General features: G+C 38.9%; 1 protein-coding gene across 4 annotated transcripts in view; it reads right to left on the bottom strand.

The window, feature by feature from the left end:
- Positions 1-705: 705 nt before the first annotated feature.
- Positions 706-14,145, bottom strand: part of RUBCN (rubicon autophagy regulator) — a 38,660-nt gene continuing 25,220 nt past the window's right edge. For 2 of the 4 annotated variants that reach the window (XM_063442821.1, XM_063442820.1), the window contains 9 exons: positions 11,216-11,296; positions 9,538-9,670; positions 5,860-6,005; positions 5,707-5,771; positions 4,907-5,145; positions 4,755-4,816; positions 4,334-4,487; positions 3,915-4,008; positions 706-2,506 (listed from right to left, as the gene is read on the bottom strand). In XM_063442821.1, the coding sequence (XP_063298891.1) occupies positions 2,340-2,506; positions 3,915-4,008; positions 4,334-4,487; positions 4,755-4,816; positions 4,907-5,145; positions 5,707-5,771; positions 5,860-6,005; positions 9,538-9,670; positions 11,216-11,296 (1,141 nt within the window). In that variant the 3' untranslated portion in view covers positions 706-2,339. The remainder of the gene's footprint in view (positions 2,507-3,914; positions 4,009-4,333; positions 4,488-4,754; positions 4,817-4,906; positions 5,146-5,706; positions 5,772-5,859; positions 6,006-9,537; positions 9,671-11,215; positions 11,297-14,145) is intronic. The other 2 variants (XM_063442823.1, XM_063442822.1) reach the window with 1 other exon arrangement.

Here is a 14,145-nt window from a genome sequence, read left to right on the forward strand (position 1 = left end):
AATACTTTTATTTTGGACGGAATTAGATTTACAATTCTTTGTGCAACAGAAGGCCGATGCACTTAAGCCTTGACATCATGTAGTACATTTTAGTACGTGAACAATTAGTATTTACAAATCATTTTCACAATACATTTACATGTTTTAACATACTAACACGATAACTGGCTGGAGTCTGCAGTTGTGTGTAATACAAGGAATTTTATTCCTTGCAAAAACCCTTGGCTGTCTTTCTAGGAAATGTTTTGAACTTTCAGTTTTTTGTTTTTTTTAAAGTGTGAATCGTTAGAAAATCAAATGAAACTTTAGGATTTAGACCAGAATAGCTAAAGTAAAACTACCTGACCAGGGGAATATCTCAAAGTTAATTGTTAGCCACATTTGTGAAATTCCCAACTGTACACACTTTAGTGAATAACCTTGTTAGAGTGCCATAGGTGTGAGCAACAATGCCAGCATTCAAAGCTCACGATTGATACTTCTCATTGTTTGAAGTAGCTGCCTATGATACATTGACAAAACAAAAAGAAAGGCTCAGTGGTATCACCGAACTTTGTGTAAATAAATGATGTCCTTTAAGATAGATGCTGGAAATCAAACTAGGAATGTGAAAGTGCAACTCCCAAAATCGAATTAAAAACCAAAAAAATAAAAATAAATGTATTATTGTATAAATATATACATATATATTTTTTTAATCAGTAATGGAGTGTAAAATGACAAACAGAGGATGGAGTATTGACTGACATACATTGATATCTATTTGGCAAAACCTTAAAGGACTGTTTCATTAATAAAGTGCTGCTCTCTCTGTCAGAAAGCTTTTGCCGAGCTCTGCACCTTCATACCAACGAATAGTTAGTCAGAATACAGTAGAAAAAATGGAAATCAAGAGAACACTCCATTATTAGCTTTCCATACTTACGCGCACAATGCAAGGCTCCAGATAAATATACCACTTTAAACACAGATTATCAAAGTGCAATTAGATAAGATATATAAGTAAAGAGACCAAAACACTCCATACCAAGGTCATCTGCAAGAAATGTATACTGTGCAGACACTTGTGCACCAGAGAATACGTGGCTTCATATATTGGACATTCAATACTATTGTTAATTATACAATCATTTAGTACATTAGTGCAATACTACAGAAGGTCATGAGAGCCACAACACTCCTGCTCCTGTCAGTCTGATCAAGTTAAGTCTTTGCGGCCAAAGAGGCAAGGCTGTGTCCCAAATTTGCATATATTTTCCATCATCGATATCCTGTAGTCCATGAAGCAGGCAAGTCAGACAGCAGCAGCACTATAGGATGTTTGCAATGGCATGTCTAATGTTAGCACTTAAACACTTTGTTACACTTGAGTTTGCAATGAAATACATCTCATCCATGTCTGGAATTCCTGACACAGCCAAAGTCCCATCTTAGTGCAATGACAATGGGGACATCACAGTTTTAACCCCCACACCACCTTCCTGATTACAGTTTAAAGTGTGGACCACTATGTGGGAAGTTCTTTTAAGTCATTTACAGAGAGTGAAAAATTCCACAGTATCCAAACTGTCCCATTCTTAACTATTATTAAAGCCAATTAAGTTGCCTCTTTTGCCCAGCTTTCAACATAGCATGGTACACAACAAGCATGCGACAGAGGAAGCGTCACATGAAAATGTCTTGTATTAGATAGAACAAGTTACCCTGTGGTAACACAATTCCATCTTTTGGAAAGAGGATACTTCCCATCAAGCACCAGCTGCCCTATTTGCTTTGCATTTTACTTTAGTGCAACATGGAAAATAGCTCAGAAATAAGCAGTTTCAGAGGACGGAAGGTGAAATCTTGAATGACGGGGTTTTTTTTCTTAATGGATAGTGTTTTGTAGTCTGCTGGTTAGTGCAAAGATAATTCCTTTCAGGTGGGTTGCTTCATTGGGGCATATGACGGAATAATGTATAATGCACTACATTGCTGAGCCATTCGTTTTGTTTTGGATATACATGCAGTTTGGTAGAGGCTGAGAAGAGAAAAAAATCTGTGCAAAGTGGAATTATTAATTAGAGGTTTTAGAATTTGGACAAAAATACACATACAACACAAATGAGGAAAAGGTGTGCACGAACTGGGAGTGAACCTTTAACTCTGTCGGATGGATGAGCACAGCAATATATTATGCACATGTTTTGGCAATCAGTGGGTTCATACAGCCTCCCTCTATTTGTTGGAAAGCAATGCAAGGTTACAAGCTACTGAAGCATGAGTAAAGCTCAAAATGTGGCTGCTGCAATTGACTCATGATTTAGCCCTGCTACATCAACATGGCCATATTGATACGGTCAGTGTGTCCCCTGTTCATTCAGTGTATCTTCCTCCAGATCCTCCTGGTCACAATTGTAGGACTGTAGTCTCTGTGTGGCTAGCAGATCTCTCCTTGCTCGCAGGCGTTCACACTTCGGACACTGGACTGATCGGAAGCAGTGTTTGTGATAGCAAGCTTTGCATTCTGTACATTTGGAGACAAAAGATTGGGAGTAAATTACAAAATGCGCTGATATTCAAGTAAATATCAACCAACAGTTTACTGCAGCATCTACAGAAGAAATCAGTACATTGCAGTTGAAATGCCAATACATTAGCAGACAGTCTGTTGCTCCCTGCACGTTGACAAAACCTGCCTCACCCCATCCTTTTTAAGCTCGCTGTCTTGGTGAAATGTTTGATCCTGGCCTCACCTTTCCCCCTCATGTCCAGTCTGTTGCTAAAACCTGTCGATTCCAGCTTAAAAACATTGCCCGCATACGCTCCTTTCTTAAGCAAGATGCTACCAAGGAGTTTGTTCATGCCCTAGTAATCTCTCCCATGGATTATTGTAATCATCTCCTAATTGGTCTCTCCAGAAGCCATACTGTCCCCTCTACAATCTGTGATGAATGCTGCTGCCAGGCTGATCTTTCTCTCCAGTCGCTCCTCTCACACATCACCCCTCTGTCGATCCTTACACTGGCTTCCTGTACCCTACAGGTGTCAATTTAAAATACTCTTACCTATAAAGCTCTAACCAACTCTAGCCCCTCTTACATTTCTTCAATGATTTCATAGGCATGCCCTCTCTGTCTCTCCCCTCTACTGGTGACCTTCTCCTGTCTGCTGCTTGCACCCTTACTGCAAATTCACGCCAGCAAGACTTCTCAAAGGTGGCTCCTTTTATTTGGAACAGCCTGCCTACCCCTGTCAGACTCTCCACTAATCTTCCATCCTTTTAGAAGTCCATCAAAACCCATCTTTTCAGGATTGCGAATGGCCTCCAAGAGTAACTTCTATCTCCCAATCCTTCCTCTTGCTCTCTCCTAAAGGGCCACTCTCCACTCTCACCTCAAGTTCTACTATTATCCCACCATGTCTATTTGTGGTCTCTCTCAATACCCTTCCTATTGTGTTTTTATACCCCACTTCCTCTAGACTAATCTCGTTTGATCAGGGTCCTCAACTACCTATTGTTTCTGTTATTGTCTCATTTGGTAAATTCCCCTCTTATTGTAAAGCGCTGCGGAATAAGCTGGCAATATATATATATATATATAAACAAATTCGAAATTTGGCACTCTACCTGATAAAGACCTGCGGGTCGAAACGTCGATCTTTTCACACAGATAAAGTTTGTTTCAAACAAGTCCTTTGGAGTGCTCTGAATCATTGCTTTCTATATATATATATACACACACACATACCAATAATAGTAATCTAATAATAATCTAATATTAGCTGTGTAATGCTTTTTGTGGCATGTGCCAGGAGCAAACATCTAAATATGCACAAAAGCATTATGCAATGAGGCAATATGATCTCATGGAAGCTAAAAATATAAATCGGTTTGTTGAGAAGGGACCAGATGTGTTCTCAGTCAAGCTTACCTTCGCATCTCCTGCATTTATTCAGCTCAAATGGGAAGATCACATCATTTTCATTCTGACAGAATTCACAAATGAAGCCCTTGGCTTGACACAACTACAAAACAGGGGACAAAATTATTTTTAAAAATATGTTGAGAAAATAGCAACTGGGATATCAAGAATCTGGCAAATAAGTGGACACTCCATACAAAATACATAGGAAAAATTAAAACGCAAACTTAATTTTTACATACTGCCAGGCAAATGTTGTACGTAGTGCATGATTAGAGCTCAGTTACATAGTCTAGATGTATCCCCATCATATGTTTCTTCACAGATATTGAAATTGTGCAAAACAACAAAATGCCTAGCTTTAATAAAAAAAGACTTGACATTTATAGGACAAAAGCTACCGTATAAATATGGGATAGATTACTTACCATGCATTTATCCACATGTACAGTGCCAAGCCTTACTAATTCCCCTAACTGCTGAACCAACTCTCCTTTCTTAATGGCCGTGAGATCATTCAAGGAGAACAGGTGGAGATCCTCAGTTAGGTGTCCAGATACAGTGTCATAGGATTCCAGAACGCTACCAACACAGAGAAACCATTTTAATTGACACATCAAAATGAAATGAACAGAAAAGATTTGTTATATTTAGAAAAAAAATTTTTTTTAAAGCAGTGCATAGTTAAACGAACACAAATTATGATTAAATATGAAAGTTGCCATCAGCTGCTACCACACGATACAAAGCTGGTTTTCATCCCCTTTCAATATATTTAGCAAAAGATGTGTGGCGTAAAAACCTTGGTGTTTACTCTACCCCTGAACTGAACGTGATAGATTTGCTCACCTTTTGGCCAGTCTGCATGTTTTGAACATGTTCTTTAAATGCACCAGCTGGATCCTCAGCAGCTGTGAAGGAAAGCAATAGTCATGTCGCTAAGCAAATCAACACGTCACCTTGTCTAAGCACACAGTATATTATAAAACGATGATACTTACTCGTACTTGCTCAAGGGCCCTCACTTTTCTGTACAAAGCACTGTTGACATCCTGCAGGTTGAAGAGTGGGTCATTCCAGATCTTTGTTAAAAGGTCCTTGGAAAAGTTACTAACATAATATTTGCTGAAATCCCATTTACGCAGGATGCGGCCAGGAATGACAGACTGGGCATTTTCATGACAACATTGGCAAAAATACTTTCCCAAGTATTCGCAGTAACGGAGCCTTTTAATGTAATCTAAAATGGACACACAGAATTCAGAAAAACAGACAAAAAAAATGCAAAAAAGATGATGTACACAGCTTTCTATATTACCTAGTGCTACATTTCCTTAACTTTAAAATTTGTGTATCAGGCATTTATTAAGGCCAACTATGTCTGTGGTAATCACACTACTACACAATATTGCAAACATGCTGTCATTAGCGATAGTGGCGAAGAGGGATGCAATCACCAAGGAAACCAACATTATGTTTCTATCAATTTCCATGGTTATTAATCAAACACTATCCTGTTTACCATCAGCACCACTTCTGAATCTCACTCATTGCGTTTTCACAGACAACATGCAGTCTCTTCTGTCCCGAAAAACACAAACAGACATTGACATTTCTGGACCGTGGTATGTAATTGTGCTAGTTATCCATTTATAATCGTAAAAATAGAAGCAGACTGTGGAGGTTGTCCGGTTAATTTTTTGGAAAATTCTATTCACACCTTATCAGTTTGGTAAAGGATTGCGAAAGCTACACCTGAGAGAAGGGTTGGGGGGGGAAAGCTATTTGGAACATATCTCACCGGGCTCTATTCGAATGCCACAGCCGGCACATCGATAATTCTGCTTGGTCACAGCAACCTTCCTCCTGTAGGAAAACATTACAGAAAGTATGAGTAAGTAGAGAAAACTATTTATTTATTTTTTGAGACAAAATTTATGCCTTGTCGACTTACGTGGGAGCTGCATGGATGTTAAAAATGATTTGTGGTCGCGGAGGGGCCCATTCTAAATTCCCACGAACCCGGATACGTAGTTTGTAAATGTCTGCATGTTCCCCGTCATCTGGAGAAATTGGCACAGAATCTGGGATTGGCAGGAGCTGGAAACAAGGAAATGCGAATGACAATTATCAGGTAATCTGTTTGTCAAATTCTATCTCTGACTATGCTCAATGGCTGCCCAATATATTACCACATTAACAAACTGGTTAAAATCCACATCTGGTCTGAGAGATCAGCGAGTTAAAACCATTCACTGCCAAAGGGGTCTGCGATCTATCGTATTGAACAAGCAAAGCAAAATGTTGCAGGGCTCTCTGGCAGTGAAAGAGTTAAGGCATGCCATGCATTCCACACTGCTGAACATACCACCTTCAGCTTTCTACAAAGTTGTTTTCTCTTTAGTCGGTTGGATATTTTAGAGAGCTTTCTGTGGAGTCGATGGCATGTCTGGAAACCAGCAAGTGATTAACACAGTAAATGCACAGGAAAATACACCTCCTCATATCTCTTCCAGAAACCAACCAATATAATATGGCCTGAAAAACTTTCTATAGGCTGTTAAAATATTTATTTCAAATGAGAAATATGTGGGTTCAGTAAATTTTACATGCCCGACCAGATACTTATCAAATAATGTTATATATAAATAAAATCTCCTCATTACCATTTGATTTAAACCAATATTCATGTTCAATGTGATGTAGCAGTGATTCCACTGAAAGCATGCCTGGACAAAGAAATTAAGGTATATAATGTTTTCCCATTTCCGCCCGCATGGTGAGGTGGCCCAATGGATGGCACATGCACTTAGGGCCACCCTATTGGCATGTTTCATCACTGACATGGTTCTGCTTTAACATTGCGACTCTGCCCCTTTAATATTGGCAGCTGGTGCGGAGAGGGAGTGAGAGCTAGTTGCTTCTTCCTAGACATGGAGCCACAAGGTAGGTAAAGGCAGAAAGGGGGAGGGAGTATTCAAGAGATAGTGTCTCACTAATAACAGCCTCAGCCAGCAGGTTGGAACCCTACAAGAACTCAAAAGGTAGAAAACTGAAGGGTGTTTAAATGTGTAACGTTTGGCCAGCATGTTTGTATATCTGCACGTGTGTCAGTGTGTGTGTATATATATGCACATACATCTCAACATTCAAATGCCAACACTACGCACAAGCACACTTCTCTATTAAAACACCAGCATTATACATACAAAAAACAAATCTACACACAAATGCATGCCTACATTAACCCCTTAAAGACCAAACTTCTGGAATAAAAGGTAATCATGACATGTCACACATGCTATGTGTCCTTAAGGGGTTAAAGCACAAACACTACACCCCCCAAATTCAACACACAATACAAAAGCATGCTTACTTTCAAACACACAAACATCGTTCAGTACCAAATACAACCCTACAATGCTTGGCAAATTGTAGATCCACAGCTGGCAAAGCATTGTGTGAGTTGTACGACAGATGGGGCCCAAAAGAAATTCTTGCACCATGGCCCTCTCCTCTACCTTAGTTCTGTCACTGATGTCAGCATTACTCCATTTAACATACTAACATTCTTGGTACTGCTTCACTTTTCAGTCATTATATAAATGACTAGACAAACCAGTATAAAGATAATAAAAATTCTAATCTAATCCACTCGAACAGCACCCTACCCAGTGAGCAGTAAAAAGGCTAGTGTTTTATAAATTGAATTTAGCAAGACGCTATAGAATTAAGTAATGAAATCGAGAAATTACCAATATAATCTTTCAGCATACTATACAAACAGAAATAAGGTCCATATACATGTAATTAAATACTTTCCAAATCACAAACAGAGGAACTGGTGCAATGAAACAAGCCTTTTTAAGCTTTTATTTTAAACACTTTTGCAGACTAAGTAATTTAAAAGAGACACTGTAGGCTTTACTAATTTACAACATTATTTAACACTGTGTTCATAATAATATAAAAAAAAAAAAAAATCATGTTTAAGTTTTTCACATAGCCAAACTAAGGCATTGTGCAGAATGGAATGATCACTCCTTTAATTGCTTTTATTTAAATTGTTTTAAGATATATATTATATATATATATATATATATATATATATATATATATATATATTATTTCTATTTGTTTGAACCTTTTATAACTTGCCCAGCAGTGTTTATAGTCCTACGCGGTTTGCAGTTCCAGAGGTCGTCCTCTTAGGGTTTTTGCCAGCCCCCAAATTGGCAACAGGTATTCAACCCCAGAGGCAGGATTTGTGGGCTCTGAACAAGGTGAGCTCAAGAAATGTAAGCAATACTTTATATGAAGTTAGAATATACTATGCCATTGGAGTTTTCCCCCCTTCTTTCCCTATGTTCACATTTGGAAATCCATTCGATGGGAGGTGGTATGCTACCTTAAAGGGACACTTCTGCCCATTGGAGTGGTCTGGGTGCCAACTCCCACTACCCTTAGCCCTGCAACTGTAATTATTGCAGTTTTCATAAACTGCAATAATTACCTTGCAGGCTTAACTCCACCTCTAGTGGCTGTCTACTAGACAGCCACTAGAGGGCACTTCCTGCTTTATAGCACAGGTTTTATGTGTTAGAGCGTCGCTGGACGTACTCACGCTGTGTGAGGACCTCCAGCGTCGCTCAATTCCCCATAGGAAAGCATTTTCAATGCTTTCCTATGGAGAGCTCTAATGCGCATGCCGCGCATTAGGTCTCCTCAGCCGGCGGGCGGGATCTTTCTCCCCCGGCGGCTGACGTAATGAAGAGGAGGAGCGGCGGCGACCCGTAACCACCGTCGAGGGACATCTGTAGGGGTCTCAGGTAAGTCACTGAAGGGGTTTTCACCCCTTCAGCAACCGGGGATGGGTGGTGGGAGAGAGAGGGGACCTGCAGTGCCAGGAAAACGGATTGTTTTCCTGGCACTGGAGAGTCCCTTTAAAGGCATAAAAGCGCTGTTGACTGAGCCAGTAGTTACAGCCTCTGACCCATGTGAGTGGACCCCATCATCATTTATTCTAAATTTTATGTACATTACCATCTGCACTATAAATTATTTTTTTCCTTTCCATGTGTTTAATGTATATCATATCATATCTGTGATATATCATTTTAATAATGGTAGGAAAACTGCACATGTTTTTAGCGCTCCACTTTGTATCACCGGAAACACAATTGTATTTCAACTAAGGCCATGATTTATTATTGTTGATATAAATATATATATAGATATATACAATTTAAATAAATAAAAATATATCAAATATTTCAAATATCAAATATTTTTAAAAACATTAAATCCTATTATTATCTCACTTGAAGAACTAATTCAAAAACATTTATTTGAAGCCTAAGTTGTATGACATATTTCTGGAAATGCCCAAGCACGCCTGGACACAGAAATGAAGGTAACGGTACTTCATTCCTCATCTATACTCCAGACCTGGTACTCATTTTAATGACAGATTGAGCAGTGTTAATTTCACTTAAGGAAGAGTTCCTCTTTAAACTGATTAATTATTATAAACTGTGATGCCCATAAAATCTAAATGTCATTGTATCTCCTTTATTCTGTGCACTCTTCCAACATGGAGACATGAGAGAGGACTCCTTCCTGGTAGACATACCTTCTGTGGTGCATCGTGCTCTGGTACCAACCACTCCAGCTCCGAGGCAGCCGGCAACTGCATTCCTTCAAACTGCTTCAGGAGACCCATGGCCACAGCTTCAGCGGAGTTTGAATGAAGGAAGGAGTAAGATCTACAGATTAAAGTGATGGAGTATTAGTAATAATATCGCACTGATGAGTGGGCCCCAATTCCTTTTTGGTTAATAATCAGACATGTTCAGATATAAAAAAAAAAAGAAAAAGTAAAACTGGAGAGCTGGTGCAACATGATGCAAAAAATGGTTATGTTAAATGCCTGCGTTTTTTGTCCCAAAGCCATGATTTTACATTTAACTATTTTTAAACACAAATCTTTCACATCTAACCAAACCCAATATAATCAAGTTTTGTGCACCAAAATAAAAATTACAGTTTACCAAGATAAATACAGAACACTTGGGAAGAGAATGTTACATACAAAAAAAAAAAAAAAAAACATACAACCCGTATGAGCTATATATTTTAACTACCAGCTTCATCATGAATGCAGCATTCAGATACACCTAATGAACTAAGCTCATGCAAAAATAAAATGTCTGTCCACCTTATTATGTTATTGTAAGCATTAAAGGAATCCTATAGTGCCAGGAAAACTAAGCAGTTTTCCTGGCACTATAGATTGTTACAATGCTCCCTCCCCCCCGGCACTGAAGGGACTGAAACCCCTTCAGTCACTTACCTGAATCCGCCCACACTCCTTCACTGGCGGGGGGAAACACAATGCGCATGCTCGGCAATGGCCGCGCTCTCATTAGGATTTCCCCATAGGAAAGCATTTATTCATGCCTTATACGGAGCGTGAGGATGTCAAGTGTTTCCGTTTCGATTCTGGAAGTGCCTCTAGTGGCTGTCTGTTAGACAGCCACTGAGGGCAGACTTAGCGCTGCAATGTAAATATTGCAATTCTCTGGAACTGCAATGTTTTACATTACAGCACTAGGTGCAAAAGGGACACAGCACCCAGACCACTTCAATTAGCTGACGTGGTCTGGGTGCCTACAGTGTCCTTTAATAATTTTTGGTTTCTTAATACGCTGCTGCTCATTCAGGCCACTGGATCTGTGAATGTACGGTGTTCACATGCTATGTTACCCAAGCACAGAACAAAGGTAACAAGACAGTAGGAAAATAGATGCAGGTCATCAGTAGAGGGAACACTATAGGCTGCATTTGGTTAGAAGATTGAAACCAGCAAGGAGTGCCGTTGTAAAGATTAAAGGCAAAGGTTTCAAAACTGAAATCCTAGAGAGAATACAGGCAGCTGGAGTAAAGACAGACACATGCAAAGTATTAGAACAAGAAAGAAACAGGCTTGGCATCAGAATTAAAGGGACACGGAAGTCACTAATTGCTTCATCTCACTGAAGTGGTTATAGTGTCTGGAGTCCCCTTGGTAATGTGATGAAATGGTTAGATTACATGGAGTGTCCCTTTAATTCTGGATTGTCCGGTATAGAGGCAGAGAACTGTTTTTACTCTTTCAATGGCAATGTCAGAATGGCCGTAATAAGCGAGGTATCGAACCCCTGCCTTACAAGGATTATGCCAGGCTGCAAAAATGCCACTGGGACAAGATAAGTGCATAGCTACAGATTCAGTTGCAGATGCAAGTTTTACAATGCAGGCTCCACACTCACTGGATGTGATGAGTAAACAGAGGACAGTCCATAATAAAACCAAAGCAGCACACCTGTGGGGAAGGGTTCATGGCTACACCACTGAAAGTAAGGGAAATATTAGTTGCAGATTTAGTAGCAGAGGTAGGAACAGAAATTCTCTCTAGAACATTTATATCTAAAGGTAAAAACACAGAAATATAGGAAAAGATAATATCAGGAGTGAAAAAGAGAATATTTGTGTATAGGTGTTGTGAATCAAGAGCTTATCTAACCAGGATTAGTCACTAAAATTAGAATTCTAAAATAATTCAACATTTGACCCCTTAGTGACCAGACCGCTTTTCAATTTTCTTACAGTTTGCTCATTTACTGTACACACACATATTATATACAGTTTTTCCTCGCCATTAAATGGTCTTTCTAAAGATACCATGATGTTCATCATATCATATAATTTACTATAAAAAAATTATAAAATATGATGAAATTAAAAAAAAAGTTTTTTCTAACTCTGACCACCAAAATCTGTAACCGCCAAAAAACATCCATGCTAAATAGTTTCTACATTTTGTCCTGAGATAAGAAATGCCCAATGTTAACATGTTCTTAGCTTTTTTTTTTTGGAAAGTTATAGGGCAATAAGTACAAGTAGCACTTTGCTATTTCCCAACCTTTTTTTTTTTATTTATCACAAATTACATTGTAACACTGATATCTGTCAGGAATCCCAGAATAACCCTTCACATGTATATATTTTTTAAAAGAAGACAACCTAAGGTATTAAACTTGGGATATTTTGACTCTTTTCATGCAACCATTTTACCACCAATCTATGCCCAATTTAAGAAGAAAAAAAAAATGGTGATTTTATTTTATTTTTTACACACATAGCAATTTAAGAATACATGTACTGAGAACTTTAAGAGTTCCTGCCAAAGAACATCCCAATATGTGTTCAGCAACATCTCCCAAGTACAGTGATACCACCCATGTATAGGTGCGTCAGGTTCTCTGGGTGCTAAAAGACCTTATTTGGAGGGTGCGCATTCCAGTTTTCCTATTTGGGACATTTTTGAAGCCGGACAATGTAATTTACCCCATCAAACCATATATTTTTGAAAAGTAGACAATCCAGGGTATTCAATATGGGGTATGTTTTTCAGAGAAAAGGCAGTGTTTATATTACACCATAGGGATACCTCCACTGGCAACTCCTCAGAAGGCTTCTAGAGGTGCTTCCTGACATTCAGTGTCTCCACACATTGCATGGAGACACTGAACTTTCATCCAAGAGATGCAGTGATTCAATGCATCTCTATGAGGAGATACTGAATGGCCAGGGCTGTGTTTGGCTTGTAATGGCTCTGCCCCTGATCTGTTTCCTTGACAGTCTCTTGATTGGCTGAGACAATAACTTCTGATGAAGTCATCCAAGCAACCAGATCAGGGGCAGAGCCAGCAGCAGGAGACTGGAATAAAAATAAGATTCTACTATATTTAGGAGGAAAATGGGAGGCTAGATTGTGTTTTTTAACACTACAGGGTCGGGAATACTTGGGTTGCTGACCCTATAGTGTTCCTTTAAGGCCAGAGTAGCTGACCTGAAAGCACATCTGATTTAGAGAATGTATCCAGTTTGGCTATTTAGACCTTAGACTTGGCATTCACTTTGAATTCTCATCACAATGACAATGCAGAGTAAGTATGAATTCCCACCACAGCAGCACAAATCTGTGTTAGATTATACACTAACATGTGAAATTTTCATTACGTTCAAGGTAATTGAACATTTCAGGTAAATAGACACAAAATGAAAAACATCTCTATCTCCGCTATTTATTTCTGCTTGGCTATTTTTGTCTAATATTTGCTATTGCCTTTCTTAGTTTTACCCCTATTCCGGGTTTAGTGGATGAACCAAACAGTTTAAGTAGCGATGAAGCAGGAAGCATTGGAAATCAGAACACATTATGTAAATCAGAATATACCATAATGTAAGACTAAATAACTTGACAATTAAAAAATTGCCAGAGGCACAGGTTTGTTTTACAGTCATGACTGGAAGTGTAACTATTTATTGCCGTTAGTGTGGAGCACTGTCGCACCATCCAAACACACCAAACACACTAAGCTACAAGAAAACTGGAAGCTGGATTTCTTTACAAAATATACACATAACTGATAACGGTGTGCAATTTTATTCCTGATATCTGTTGTATATCCTTATCTCTTACAACAAAAACATGCACCAGAAATGTAGAGAATGATCCACATACCAAGAGGAAATTAAATACAAAAAGGTTTGAACTTAAAGGAACGCTCTGGGCGGCATAATCACTTTAACCCTATGAAGTGATAATAATGCCTGGAGTTCCCTAAAGCAGTTTTCCCAGGTACCCATTCATGTTACCCCCCTCTGGTTCTCCGGGTAATGCGAAGGCACTTGCTCGTGCACTAATTGGAGGTGGCAATAGAATGGCACCAAATAAGAGGCAGGGTGACAGGAATCTAGGTACACTACCTCTGTCTGAAACCAATTAAACAGTTTATGACTTGAAGGTAAGATGGCATCAAGGGACTCCAGGCACCACTACCACTTGAGATAAACGTTTTATGATGCCAGAGGTGCTCTTTCAACATATACAATAGAGGCAGACATGTGAACTCAAGGTTGGTGCTTAAATCAACAGTGTACAGAGGGAACTAGAATTCAAAGTGGAGTATAGTGAAAATGGCACCAAAGAAACAAATGTAGTACTAGCAAAGATAAAAAAAAAACACCCACACCACTTTATCAGTATGACGGCCATCTCTGTAGTTTTAACTCTGAAATTGCAAACAATGCCTTTCTGCAGGAACAGCAATGTTTACAGTGCAAGATTTAAATGCCTGTAGTGGCTGTCATACTGATAGCTACAAAATAGCCATGTAAAACACAGATATTTCAG

Source organism: Pelobates fuscus, chromosome 2 (assembly GCF_036172605.1).
Source record: "Pelobates fuscus isolate aPelFus1 chromosome 2, aPelFus1.pri, whole genome shotgun sequence".
Taxonomy (NCBI): Eukaryota; Metazoa; Chordata; class Amphibia; order Anura; family Pelobatidae; genus Pelobates; species Pelobates fuscus.